The 15480-nt window shown below is 34.2% G+C and overlaps 2 protein-coding genes across 2 annotated transcripts; both read right to left on the bottom strand.

Annotated features, from left to right (window-relative positions):
* Positions 1–9006: 9006 nt before the first annotated feature.
* LOC108277571 (olfactory receptor 52E4-like) lies at positions 9007–9939 on the bottom strand. Its single transcript, XM_017490390.3, has one exon. The coding sequence runs from the start codon at positions 9937–9939 to the stop codon at positions 9007–9009; it is 933 nt and encodes a 310-aa protein (XP_017345879.1).
* Positions 9940–13450: 3511 nt separating this feature from the next.
* Positions 13451–14395, bottom strand: LOC108277572 (olfactory receptor 52B2-like). The gene has a single exon (XM_017490391.1). The coding sequence runs from the start codon at positions 14393–14395 to the stop codon at positions 13451–13453; it is 945 nt and encodes a 314-aa protein (XP_017345880.1).
* Positions 14396–15480: the final 1085 nt, after the last annotated feature.

Here is a 15480-nt window from a genome sequence, read left to right as displayed (position 1 = left end):
TTGAAAAATAACACAATTTTTATTTCATTAAAAAAAAAAAAAAAAAAAAACTTCATTCATATGACATTTCAAAGTAAGGAAAAGCAAAATTATGCTTCCTACAATGCTCTATTACATGCAATACATAATAGAAGCATGACTTACAATCCAAGTACAATTAGTCCACTGAACCTGGACAAAAGACCCAGTTATAATCATAAATAAAAAGCATTGACAAAAAGGTAAATGGTGATTTGGGATTAATTAGCTACTGTGTGTACAAACAAAGAAACTATTAGCTTTGCAGTAGTTCACCTAATTATACCACACATTTCTCTTGAGTACCTAATTAGAGCATAAAGAACTTCAGTTCACCATAGGGTTAATTGTCTATTTAGTAGTCATTACTTTTTACAAATTTTTGAACCAGTTAATGAGCAGGTAAATGTATCATTTTTGTGCTCAAATTCAATACCAGAAATGTTCACTGATGTGACATATAGGCAAAAGAAAAGGATCACTATGTGCTTGTCATGTTTCTCTTCACATAACAGAGATCATAAATAATTGTTAGAGGATAATCATATTTCAGCATTTGCAAAATACTGTTACTCCTCAGAGGAAAAAAAAAACAGTAAAAAAAAAAAAAAAGAACGTAACTACTATATTTTTCCATATACTCAATAATATAGAATATTTATGATTTTGTGAGAGAAATAACTGCATTATTAACTGCAATAATAAACCCCATTAAGGACTTTTAACATAATACATTTTTCTAAGCCCAAGGCCACTGACAATTACATTTGGTTAAGTGTGAAATATTTTTTCCACCTGTGGTGCAATTCAGGATATTGATCGTTGGTCCACTTAAAACTGGTGGTGTAATGTTTGCTTTAAAGTATAGTCCACATCATGTGTGAATGCTATCACCTCATGGAGCCAGCAGTTGAATAATGTGATCAGTTGAACTTGTCACTTTACTTTGTGCCTCAAATTTTTACAAAAGAAAAGTACCTTCTTGATATATAGAGCAAAGAAGCATTCAAATGCAAGTGCCTAAAATACTAGACGTTCTCCATATCAACATCCATATCTGGGCACATTTCTTAACAAATTTTGGACATACTCAGTCCAAGTCCATGCACCCTGACCTGACTCCCTGTTGATCACTACAATAACAGCACAAGTAATGATCTAGCTCTTGATTCTATCTCTCCACTTGACATTAGATTGTGGGTGATAGTCTGACATATAACTGCCTGACACACGTAAAACATAGCTTTCGATAAATAGGAGATGAACTACTGCTCCTGGTCAGAAACTGTGTGTTCTGGAAGATTGAATAATCAAAAAAGTTAAATAAACATTCTTTTGTTTGAGGGGTTGAGGATAATCCCGTTAGTGGTACTAGGTGGCACATCTTGGAAGATATGTCAACAACAATGAGAACTGTAGTGCATTCCATCTGAGGTTCCTCTCTTCTTCCTCTCAAAGTTTCTTCCTCATATCATGCCAGAAACTGCATCCAGATTTATGTAAACAATGTCCATTGTTAGAGCCTCTCTATATAAATAAAATTTAATTGAACTTAATTTAAGTTAGGAAATCTATAACTGTGTCACCAAGGACAAAGTCAGATTGGAAGAGGTTGAAGCTGACCTAATGATAATTTTCTTGGGGTTATTGATTGTGTACAGATACAGTATGAGGGGACATGATTCATTACGTGTTGTGGATAAAAATTACATGAAATAAACAGGCAGGAGACCTAGTATGAGTAATATGTAATTTTATTGAAAATTCACAGGACTGGTTGGATTCACACTTTAAGATCTTTAAGAGTAACACACTATGGTTTATTAGTCACAGAGAAATATAAGAGCTGAGGAGGGCAGGCTGAGAAACACACACACTCTCATACAGTCAAGGGCAGGCATGCAGACATAACACACACAAAGGCCCAACACACACACATTACATTATGAGATAACAACATGAGACTAAGGTTTCTCTATAATTGTTTTCTCTCTCTCCCACTTTCACTTGTGTGAAAATCTGATGATGTTTTGTGTCATATTTATTCAGATTTATATAAACATTTAAAGGGTTCACAAACTTTCAAGCACAACTGTATGTACTATAGAGGAATCACACTAGGCCATAATGGAACTATTATGTAGCTATATAATATTGCATTTGTAAACAACATAATTAGAAATACCACCCTGTCCAGGGTGTACCCCGCCTTGTGCCCGATGCTTCCTGGGATAGGCTCCAGGTTCCCCGTGACCCTGAAAAGTATAAGCAGTATAGATGATGGATGGATGGATGGATAGTTAGAAATACAGTGACTGTATCTGAAAATAAATATGAATTATGTTTATGTATTGTATTTTATGTAGAAAAAAACATTAAAAACTTTTTTTTAATGCTTTCATAATCCATACTATAGAGGGGTAAAACAGTACTGGCTTAATTATGGGCTTATATATGTGATTGCTGACATAAATCTGTTGTAAACTTTCAATAAATGAATAAAAGTCATTGTCATAAGGTTTTGTCAAGAAATTGATGTATAGCATTTACATGAGCCAGACAGCTTTAATCTAATTTGTATACTACTACTACTACTACTACTACTACTACTAATAATAATAATAATAATATTTTTTTTTACTTTAAATATCTAGCTAGTCAAACCAGTAGTACACAATCAATATTTAAGAAAGTGTTTAGCACTACATTCTTAACGTGACATAATCAAGTTATTCTTTCATCTCATATCACTCTTTGGAGAACATAACTCTTTAAACGATTAATTCCCTCAAGAGTTATTATCATAGTTTACAGAAATGATGGCATGCTCAGGAGAGATGCCCATGGCATGTGACAACCACATAAACAAGCTAGAATAATTAACCTAATGAACAACAAAAAAGTGTTACTATGTTACTGTACATAAAGGGGTTGTCAAGTGAGACTAACATTTAACAAGTCTCCTGATAATGGTATAAACACTGATGGTGTAATTTTGTAAAAATAAATGCATAATTGGTTGGTGACATCCATCATTGTGTTGATCAAGGTCAATGTGTCTAATGTTCCTTGGCAAAAGTAACACTACTGAACTAATAAGTTGATTAAACTATAAACCTAATACATAAAATATTTTGATATTTTATGTGTTAACATTATTTCAAAACACTATTAATAGTTTCTTAATTGATGTATATAATAATCCTATAAACCAAAAATAATGTATATAATAATCATATAAAACCTATAAACTATAATATTCAGTATGTAATGATGTTTTCCCTTTTACTGTACTCCTTTAAAATAACAAAACACTCTTATAAACTATATGAAAAAATTAATTGTAAGATCTCAGACATCTCCACAAAAATCAGTGCTAATGTTAATTAACATTTATGCACATACAACTGCATCTCAAAAAATTAGAATATCATAGAAAAGTATTTTTTTTCCCCCATAATTCAATTTAAATCAAAGCAACATGGGCTTCCATAATACCTCAGCAGTGCCACAGGCTGAATACCTCCATGCCACGCTGCATTGATGCAGTAATTCCTGCAAAAGGAGCCCCAGTCAAGTATTGAGTGCATTCTCAGAAGGTTGACATTTCTGTATTATAAATTCTTTCTTCTAATATTTTGAGGTACTGGATTTTTGATTTCCATGAGCTGTAAGCTGTAATCATCAACAACAAAACAAAAAAAAGGTTGAAATATTTCACCGTATGTATAATGAATCTACAATATATGAAAATTCCACTTTTTGAATTAAATTACAGGAAAAAAAAACTCTTCCATGATATTAAAATTTGTTTAGATACACCTCTACATTATGTCATAGTGCGTTATCCCCATTAACCTGTTTTTCTTCATCTGTGCTGTCAACTCTGTAATGTACTGTACAGAAGAGTGGTAGTTCTAAATACATAACTATAATAACAGTCATAACATTGTCATTGTAATATATGTAAAGTAATATATGATTCAAATTCCAGTGCTGATATATTTACATTTTCATTTATTTCTTTGGCAGAATATTTATACAAACTGACAATTAAAGTAGGTTAAGGATTAAGGGCCTTGCTTAAATGCTTAACGTTGGCTCTCTGGCAGCACTGACATTTGATCTATTTGGATTTGATCTTAATATTTAGACGTTTGTTTGTATTGTAAAATATACCTCCAGTGCATATATTCACATACAATTCGCACACATAATGTATTTTGTCTTATAAATATAACTAAAGGCACGTATTCATAAGCATGATCAATGACCTGCTTTTGAAACAAAATTTATAGCCCAATGATTGACTCTCAATTTCAAAATCATTCATACATTTTCAAAGAGTTTCAGGTCAGATAGATAGGTAGATAAGCTAGCTAAGTCATGTAAGTTATTTTGACTGTATGTTTGGGTTGTTGTCTTGTTGAAACATCCATCTTATCAGCAGATTGAGGTTTTTTGGCTCATTAAATTCATTTTCTGAGAATAGATTTTCTTAAAATATGTCCAAATATACTGAGTTTATGGTTTCCTAATTAATAATGAAAGAACACAAGAAGTAATTTTGAGTAACGTCAGCCTTAATCTGGAGGTTAGTCAATTTAACACATTTTTTTAAGATCCAGGAAGATTACCACGTGATGCAGAACTTGACTGACTTTGACATGATGGACGGCCCTCTTAGACGACCAGAACTCAGATTATGTTGATCCATAGTGAAGATAAGTAAATATATATGTTATATGAAATAAGTAGAGCTATCCTTTGTCAAATATTCTGAAGATACTTCTTGTTCTTTAAATAAGTTTAGTTGACAATTTACTACAAATCAAATGTACACTGTTAAACGTGTGTGCAGAGTAGGGTCTTGAACTTTGTGAGAAGAAAATTTATTTTGTAACATTGCGTTCATAAGATGAATGTTAAATAAGGGTGAAAGGCAAGGTTTTGTCAGCGTGAAAACAGAAAGGGGTCAACAGTATTGTATTTCACCGTCCTACTCCGTGGGCAGATAAGCTCCAACACATGACACAGCGTGCTGCATTGACAGAGTTTATGCCATGTTTGAGATGAGTCAGAGGTGGGAATATCCGAGTTCCGAGTCCCCAAGTTCCGAGTTGCCTCGAACGCAGCATAAGTGTGCTCGAGAGAGCAGAACTGCCATAGCTTTTTTCACTGATTACAAACATTGCCCTCATTAACACAGAGAACAAACTTAGTTGCATCTCTGCCATGATTTGTTTCAAAACATGGTGGGTATACCCACCCACCCCCACAGAAAATGATGCTCATGAGCACTGGGAGAAAGACACAGTGTGAGATACACACAAACACGTGAAATGTACCAAATTGGTTGTCATCACATTTCTCTATATTAGTTATTACATTTGGCCCACAAAAATATAGTCACACACATACATGTTTCTACACCTATAGTTATCATCATTACAAAGGTGTAATGCTTTTGATAATGCTAATGCTAATGATGGTTTCTATCCCCCAACACTACCCCCAAACTCAACCCTCTCATATTAATTAAAACATTGTTTGGGATGGCCTCATAACACACACACACACACACACACACACACACACACACACACACACACACACACACACACACAGGTAGCATTAAGTCTTAAACCTTGCTAGTCTTTGCTGGAAAACCTGTCCTCCATAAATTTTTCACATATTTTACAGAGACATGTTTCCCTGTCTTTGACTGATGTATATGTGTGTGTGTGTGTGTGTGTGTGTACACATCTGTTCAAGATAAAAAGAAAAAAGTGTGTGTGTATATAAGTCCCTTTTTCAGGAGACTGTATTTTAAAGATAATTTTGTAAAATCCAAATAAGCTTTACAGATCTTTATTGGAAAGGGTTGAAGCAACGTTGTTCATAAACAATTGTTGCACATGCAGCTGTGGAACAGTCCTTAAGATGCTTACAGGAAGTAGGCAAATAAGGTCACAGTTACAATAACTTAAGACACTAAAGAGACCTTACTACTAACTCACCAGAAGAAAAATGCCTAGGGTGCCTGCTCACCTGTGTGAACATGCCATAGGCCTGCTGCAGGGAGGCATGAGGACTGCAGATGTGGCCAGAGCAATAAACTGCAGTGTCCATAATGTAAGACACCTAAGACAATGCTACAGGGAGACAGGAAGGACAGAAACAATGACTGTGAAAATTAATACATCTTTAAAACAAACGCAATCACCTATTTTCTGCCATGTTTTCTTCTATTTTCTTCACGTTTATAACCATTAAGTTGGCACTAATTGTTCCATCTATTTTGCATGTATTAGTATAGTAGTACTAGTATGATTAATGTGCTTTAGTATTAGTAGTGTACTTAACAACAGTTAAATATATGTCTTATGTGGTATGTGTATGTTTATTGTGTGATTTCCTAAAGGATAAGAGTAAGGAAATTCAAGCAGAATATTGTTATATGTATAGGTTAATATTTCTAACAAAGTTTGATCCACAGATCATGAAAAGTGTGGGAGTATCCATTTGCAGAGACATGGACTGATTAACATCAGAGGTGGAGAATATGGCTTACACCCCACCCTAAGACAACGCTTGAGTTCAAATCCAACAACACCAAATAAAAGCTCTCCAAACTTCTCTCTTGGCACTCTCAGCTCTCTCAACTCAACTCAGAACTCATTTCATGGGAGGGACAGAGCCACCACCAGCTCTCCAAACATCTCTCATACTAGATGCTGTTTCGTTCATCCTTCCGGTTGGTCTTCCGAGACACCACTCAAATGCTGACCAGACCAATGGTAAATAACCATTGTGGGAATCCCCTCAACACCATGACATAACGAGGAATAACGCAATACCCCAGAATCTAGCTAAGACTGGTGCATATAATATTAACTTTAAAGCCCATCTAAAGAAATGAAATTAGATTAATAAGTTGATGGTTTGTTTAGGTCATGGACTGTGAAATAACATACTGTGCTATAAACTCTGAACTTCATTCACTCTGTTAAAAGCCATTTTTACCCCATTTTGTTTATGTATGTGTGTGTGTGTGTGTGTGTGTGTGCATGCATGTATGTGTGTGTGTGTGTGTGTGTGTGTGTGTGCATGCATGTATGTGTGTGTTAGATTAGTTGATGTGTCGTAGAATAGTTTAATAAAGTCTTATCTGTTTTTAAACATACATGTCTTATGCACTTTTCAAATGTCTACTGCCTTGAATTGCAGATCTTGTTACGGTGCTCTTAAAATAATGTTCCACTGTATTATTGCTGGTGGCCACAGAGGTAATATCTAATGAATAATTAATGAATACGCTTTGAATGAATGAATAAGTTTTCAACTTATTGCTAGACGAGCTGATCAAAACTAAACTAGCCAAATTTCCCCTTTTGAGCTGATCTGCTAGTCTTTCCTACATATTTGCTAGAGAATACGGATAGCTAAATCTAAACAGCTAATTTTCCTTACATATAATGGTGGAAAATATAACAAGTTAACAGACAATTTACCCTACACTGTTTTGTACATCTGGGCATTGCAGAAGATCACCTGCTCTGGATGTGTGCATATGTACTTTTAAATTTTAAAAAAGAAAATTTCTGAATTTATTGATTTAATTTTCATTTATTAAAATTATTTATTAATAATTAATAATAATTTAAAGTTATTTAAAAAAATCTTACTAAAAATAAACATCACATGATTTCATAGAGCTGGCTACTCATAATAAATCCTATGAAATTAAGACATGATTACTTATGTAATTAAAACATTATATAATTGAGCGCAGAAATTAAGGTGAGCAATCACCTGCACTGGTATAACAGTGGCCAGTCTTAACAATTTACGAGATTTGGCTCTTTTTGTTGATTTTATTTTTTATTTCTTCGCCTAGTAGCAAAAAAATGTACATCCATACTGAAAAAATGTGCGAGTAAGAGCATCTATGGTACTTCATGTTGGCCAAAACACACAAGGAAAAGCATTGTAAAAAAAAAATATATTATCAGCAATCACAGACATTCTCATTTGGACAGGATTAGATTTCTCAAAGGATTACGGAGTTAACCAAAAAACAGTAGGTAATTTGCTCAGGGATTTTTACCGCAGTTGTGTAAGAAAAACACAGAATTGGCATATTTTGACAGGATTAAAATCATGAAGTACATCTGTGAAACACAAATTTCTCTAACGTCCCCCTGGAAAACTAGTCATATCCGAACAGTGCTTTGCATTCATTCAGTGTTAGGGACAATTGAGCATAGCCGAACTGGGGAATCCAGAGGAAACCAACATAGACATGGGCAGAACATACACAACTCCACACAGACAGTAATCCAAGCTCAGGATTGAACCAGTGACCCCGGAGGTGTGAGACAGCAATACTACCTACTTGCTATCCTATGCACATTTTAAGTGACCCTTTAATCTTAATCATCCTTTGTTTTGAGTAACTAATGATTCAAGAGCAAATCAACTGATATTTTATTTAATACAATACAGGGCCTTTAATGAAGGTACCACTGTTAATAAAACATAACAATATGTCAAAAAAAAAAATATATAGATTTATATGTATCCAAAAAGACTTTTAAGTGAAGCAGAAACCAATCAAATCATGAAGCTGACTTGTAGAGGATTAAGGGCCCAAAATCAAGCCTGGGATTTATCCCAGGTACATCAGCAGTAAATGAAAAACTTGTAAATGAAGTAATGCACAATCTTTTTGAACGATATGAATGTATTTCTTCTGTGGAATATTGAATCCTTTAGGAGCAAATTAACATAAGCACATAGAAAAATATGAGTTGATTATGAGTTGAAAAAGTTATTAAAGTAGGTGAATTTCATTAAACAACAAATAAGAAAAGAAAATCAGATAGAACTACTCCCACTCATTTGTTTTTACAAGTGAGTGGGAGTATAAACCCACTAGTAACAGCATGCAGGTTTCTAGTAACAGCATGCTAAGGCCTGTGTAGTTTATGAGGTATAAACCCTTTTGTGGAGAAATTTTAAAGCTCTGACCCTGATTTCCTTTGTTCTTAGGCCATATATAATAGGATTTAATGTTGGAGGCAAAATCATCGCGGCCACTCCGCTGAATTTTCTTAAATGCGGGGACAGATCTGTTAACCTGTAGGAAATTACTGTGAAAAGGCCCAAACATTCAAATAGGAGAAAGACTATTAAGTGTGTGGCACATGTCTGCAGTGCTTTTCTACGTGTATCAGATCCTTTGTTTCTAAAACAGGCTATAAGGATTTGAATGTATGTAAATGCAATTAGACCTACTGTTATCACCTGACATACAGCTACAGTCATCAATCCATATATGTTATTTATAGTTGTGTTTACACAGACCAGCTGGAGCAAAGAGGGATTGTCACAGTATGTGTGAGTCACAAAAGATCTGCATCGCGGTAAGCGCAATAGAAGGATAAAAAGCACAGCTATTATAAATATATTGGAGAGCCAGACCAAGGAGATTAGCCTCACTATGTGTATATTGCTCATAATTGTGTTGTATCTCATAGGGCAGCATATGGCCACATATCTGTCATATGCCATAGCAGTCAAAATGAACACTGCACCTGTTGCATAAATATGTATAAAGAAAGCTTGAATGACACAGGTTGAAAACTGTATTGTCCTGGTATCCCATAAGAGTTCCTTAATAATTTGTGGGAACAGGGCTGTAGAGCCTATCAGATCATTTATGGGCAAGTTTAACAGCAGAATATACATGGGCTGGTGAAGACTCTTATTGAGAATGATGGTGCTTAGTAGGATGAGGTTGCAGGAAAGAATGGTCAGGTATCCCAGTGTTGCAAAGACGAATGCAGGGACGATACTCTCAGGAGGCAAATTGAAGCCTTGAAGTGTCAGAGTAGATATATTAGATAAATCAGTCATTATAAAATTAGTTTTTCCACCTGTGAAGAAATACTTCTGTTAGTTATCATGACAGGTAAAGTTAAATAAATAGATAAAAATAATGAATGACAAAATAAATAAATATGCAGTATGTCTGATACTAACGTTGTAGCACCTGTTAACATCACACCATCTGTTGCGTTGATTAAAATATAAAAAGTAGTATTATTACAATGCATTAGAAGTACAAGAAGGAAACACTAATTGTTATTTACAGATCTCTCCTCCAGCTATCAGAATAAGCAATAACTCTAGCAAACCATAATATGAGCTTAATTTAATGTGTGTACTCAGAAATAAATACTTACTCTATAAGCTAAGACCTGTCTACCATTTTAGTGGGGTTCCATTCATTATTCATGGTGAAACTGAGTTCCATCCTGTGATGTAATGTATAGCCTAATCTCTTCCCTACTAATGTCCTGTGCTTTATAGTGTTCAGAAATTATGTAATGGTCTCATGAGACAAATGAATACTCTTTTCAGAGTGCAAACATGACCATAGCACACTTAGTAACAGTTTAATCCAAATCATAAATTAAGGTGTATATTATGGGATTATTTTTTTTGTCAGCTTTTAAATAAGTGCGTGTGAACACTAATCTCTAGTGAACAGTTTCCCACCTCTGGTCCTGAACATTTTTTAGGGTTTTCCTAAAACAGGCACTGTCCTGTCCTGAAAATGTTGTGCTTTTCTTCTTGAATGTTTGTCAGCTGGTCCTAAGCAGTGTCATATCATTCAGCATCACTTGAGGTTTTTTATTTTATTTATTTATTTAAAAAAAAAATTTTTTATTACTATGTTGAGTATTCATTATAATGAATAATGATTCTTAGTAAAATAAATATATATATATATGTATATATATATATAAATTTGTTAAATGAGAGGGATAAAGGGAAACCAGAAAAGTTTTTATGTATACATTCATTCATTTATGTATGTTTTTAAATACTTTAATACCTATATTACAGATATCATGTTGTGTTACCACTAGCTTTGATATCTTTAGGTTAGGGCTGTCGACTTAATACGTTCATTTACGGCGATTGGCCCGCTGAAGAAAGAAATTTAATTAAAAATGCATCCAGATGGAAGCACTGATAAGACAAAAGTCTTTTGCACCAGCTTCAGTAGGAATTGGCATACCTTTGAAGCCGTTCTATTCTGAAATTCCACCTGAACTTAAAGCATGTTTTAGTGAGCTCTACAGTTAGCACAACCCACACTGACTATCAAATGTGATAGCTAAATGGATTGCTATGGGAGCCCTAAGCGGCCATGCATTATTAATATCTTTCTTTCTTTTTTTTTTTTCTCATGATCTGGACTTAATTTTCCACTGATATCGACATAACAAAGTTGCTTTCTCATGATCACAACTTTATTTTTCTGTGTACTCAACATAACAATGTGTTTTCATTGTTGTGGAGGCAGCAAAAGTGCAATTTTTGCTTTGATCAGTGACTCATTCAAGTTGAAACAGTTCTGTGTCTTCCAGTGATTGACTACTTCCGCATTAGTGTCCAACAATTGAGAAGGGGACGCCCCTCTCTTTCTCACTGCAGAGATAAAGTTAGTCTCTACTGCGTGTAATTATTACATTTATGATTGCGATGGCAAAGACATCAACATGCATGCAACACCAATCCCATTGACAAGGCATGAGATGTAGCGAGAAAACAGCTTTTTGTTATATCAAAATCACGAGAAAAGATCTATTATTTTTTGTGGAGATCATGAGAAAATTAAGTTGTGATCACAAGAAAATAAGAAAGAAAAAAAATAATACATAGTTGCTTAGTTTCCATAGATTGCTGTTAATGTGGTCGAATGGGGTTGATGGAAGCATTTCAAATTGCGTCCTCCGATACAACCTAAATGTTTATCTGTTATAAATTCTATGTGGAATCATATTAAATAATATATTACTTTTTAAAGCTGCTGTTTGTAATGTCTATTCAATGCTTTACATTTTTAGGGGGTAATTTCTCTGACAAAATTGATGTGTGGTTTATTGTTATTATTTTGATTAATTAATCGGCACATCATGTAATTAATTCAATTAAAAATTTTAATCGACTGACATCCCTACTTTAAATGTTATCATTTTCTAGTCTAAGGATATTGTTTATGGATCAAATAATTATTTGATAATACTTAATAAAAAATGTAATAAATAATTACTAAGATATATTATTATACAAGGTAAGGGTACATATCTTTTAAATCATTAAACACATGTATAGCGGTGTTTAATGGCAACAGCATTGAAAAACAGTGGGTCTAGAATTCCTGATCATAAATGAGTAATAACATCTCTGTATGACAAACAGGAGGGAGGCTATTGAAGAACAATTTTCAGAAATTGCTGTGACCTTTCTAATTAGTTCATTTGCGGGTTACAGTGATAATTACACATAAATTATAGAAACATTCAACCATGTATAGTATATCACACTAATGATCTTACTCAAATATCTTTGGTGAATACACTAAGTACAGTGCTGTGAAAAAGTATTTTCTGAATTCTTCTGTTTTTGTGTATATCTCGTAGTAAATAATAATACATTTTATAAACAATAAATAAACAATAAATTGTTTCAGAAATGAAAACAAAATGTAATATAAAACAAAGGCAACCTGAGTAAACACAAAATACAGTTTTTAAATTATAGTTATTTATTGAAGCAAAAAAAAAAAAAATCCAATACCAACTGGGCCTATATGAAAATGTATTTGACCCCATAGTTACTAATTCCCCAAATCTATCAAACTGCATTCACAATGGGGTTCAGCTGGACTAGACACAACCAGGCCTGATTACTGCAAACCCTGTTCAATCAAATCAACACTTAAATATAACTTTTCAACAGCATGAAGTTGCTTAAGAGGTCTCACCTAGTAACACACTATTCCAAAATTTAAAGAATTTCCATAAATGATGAGGAAGAAGGTGATTGAAATACATCAGTCTGAGACTCCAAAGAACCACAGTGACAGCCATTATCTCCAAATTGAAAAAATCTGCACAGTAGTGAACCTTTGCAGAAGTGGGTGACCTTCCAAAATCCCTCCAAGAGCACAGCGACTACTCATCCAGGAAGTCACAAAAGACACAGGGACAACATCAAATGACCTACAAGCCTCTCTTGCATCAATAAAGGTCCTCATGACTCCAAAAAGCCACTGGGCAAAAATGGCATCCATGGAAGAGTGGTGAGGTGAAAACCACTGCTAATCCAGAAGAACATTAAGGCTCCTCTGAGTTGTGTGTGTGTGTGTGTGTGTGTGTGTGTGTGTGTGTGTGTGTGTGTGTGTGTGTGTGTGTGTGTGTGTGTGTACACATCTTTTCAAGATAAAAAGAACAAAAAACAAGCTGGCAGATCTAGCTGTAAAAACAAATGAACAGATTGCTAAGGTAAATTACTATACAGAGAAAGGAGTACATATCTTTTAAATCATCTATGAAACCAGAGCAGGCATTGTTTAAAAGGGTAAAACCTTTTGCCAAAAAACCTTCATAATATTCATTCTGATTTCTTTGGTTTTAAGGCCATAGATTATTGGATTCAAGATTGGAGGGAAAATGAGGGTGGTAACCCCTATAAATCTTCTGGAACTTGAAGATAAGTCTTTCATTCTGTAGGAAATTATTGTAAACAGTCCCAAACATTCTAAGATGAGAAAGACCATTACATGGGTAGCACACGTTTGCAGAGCTTTGCTTCTTGTGTCAGACCTCTTGTTTCTAAAACAGGCCACAAGAATCTGAAGATAAGTAAATAATATAAGTCCCACTCCAATTATTTGGGTGATAGCTGTGATAAAGAGGCCATAGATATTGTTAACAGTTGTATCTGCACAAACCAGCTGCAAAAGAGAAGGGTTGTCACAATATGAGTGAGTCATTTGAGACTTGCATCGAGGCAAACGCAGAAGGAGGTAAAAAAGTATAGCTATTAAAATAAAATTAAGAATCCATACAACAGAGATTACTTTCATGATATGGCCATGGGTCATAACTGTGTTATACCTTAGAGGTAAACATATGGCCATGTATCTGTCATATGCCATAGCACTCAAAATCAACACTGCACCTACTCCATATACATGTATAAAGAATGCTTGTGTAACACATGTTGAAAACTCCATGGTTCTGGTGTCCCACATGAGCTCATTGATTATTTGTGGAAGAAGGGCTGTGGATCCCACAATGTCATTGATGGGTAGGTTTAACAGCAGTAGATACATCGGCTGATGTAGGCTCTTATTCAAAATGATGGTGATCAGCAGAATAAGGTTGCAGAAAAGAATGATCATATAGCTTAGCATGGCAAAGAGGAATGCAGGAAGACTGGCCACCAGAGGCAATTCCAAGCCTTGAAGTAACAGAACTGATGATATATTGTAGAAATTCCCAAGAGAAGCCATAGCCATGGGTTTCTCAGTTCTGTAAAACAATGAGAACATTATATACCAATATAAAACTGTAATTTGTCTGCACTATAGTAAATTTCTACTCTTTTAACATATTTCAATAACTGAAACTTTGATTGTGGATTTGTTCAATAATAATACTGGTTCACATAAATACATTCAATATATAAATAGTTGTACATTTAAAATATTTACTTATTTTTTTGGTCCTTTCACAGTTTGTTCATCTCACATATTGACATAAAAATAATATGCATATAAATAATAATTACAATACTCATAATATTTTTAAATTTTCCTCATAATAGTGAGAACAATAGGTTCTCCACTAGGTAAACTGTCACATGTACCTAGTGAGAGTTGCTCTTAGTGACCTTTATAAAGGCTTTCAGGTTTATGTATCTTTGGATTATTCTCCTCAGAGAAAACTGTTGTGCAATCCACAACACCATGAGATGGGTACAGGGCAATAAAAACAAAGACCAGAACAATAGATAGACAGGTCAACAAATACACAGAGCAATAAATACACAGAACAATTGGAGTCTCAGTCTTAATTTTTTTAGGGGGTATCTAGGTACAGTTGCAATCAAAATTATTCAACTCCCATTGCAAATCAGGTTTATTGTCAAAATTTGCAATGTACAAATCAAACAAAAGCAATTGAAATAGTTAAACACACGAGTGCTTCAAGTGGTTTCCCCAAATTCAACTGAAAATGCAACTTACAGTGAGGGAAAAAAGTATTTGATCCCCTGCTGATTTTGTACGTTTGCCCACTGACAAAGAAATGATCAGTCTATAATTTTAATGGTAGATTTATTTGAACAGTGAGAGACAGAATAACAACAAAAAAATCCAGAAAAACGCATGTCAAAAATGATATAAATTGATTTGCATTTTAATGAGGGAAATAAGTATTTGACCCCTCTGCAAAACATGACTTAGTACTTGGTTTAAAAACCCTTGTTGGCAATCACAGAGGTCAGACGTTTCTTGTAGTTGGCCACCAGGTTTGCACACATCTCAGGAGGGATTTTGTCCCACTCCTCTTTGCAGATCTTCTCCAAATCATTAAG

The sequence above is a fragment of the Ictalurus punctatus genome, chromosome 17, assembly GCF_001660625.3.
Source record: "Ictalurus punctatus breed USDA103 chromosome 17, Coco_2.0, whole genome shotgun sequence".
NCBI lineage: Eukaryota > Metazoa > Chordata > Actinopteri > Siluriformes > Ictaluridae > Ictalurus > Ictalurus punctatus.
Note: the sequence above shows the minus strand (reverse complement) of the source record. Positions and strands in the feature narration are given on the sequence as shown.

Coding starts and splice junctions, on each gene's coding strand:
- LOC108277572 (XM_017490391.1), bottom strand. CDS start 14,395: ATGGCTTCTCTTGGGAATTTCTACAATATATCATCAGTTCTGTTACTT.
- LOC108277571 (XM_017490390.3), bottom strand. CDS start 9,939: ATGACTGATTTATCTAATATATCTACTCTGACACTTCAAGGCTTCAAT.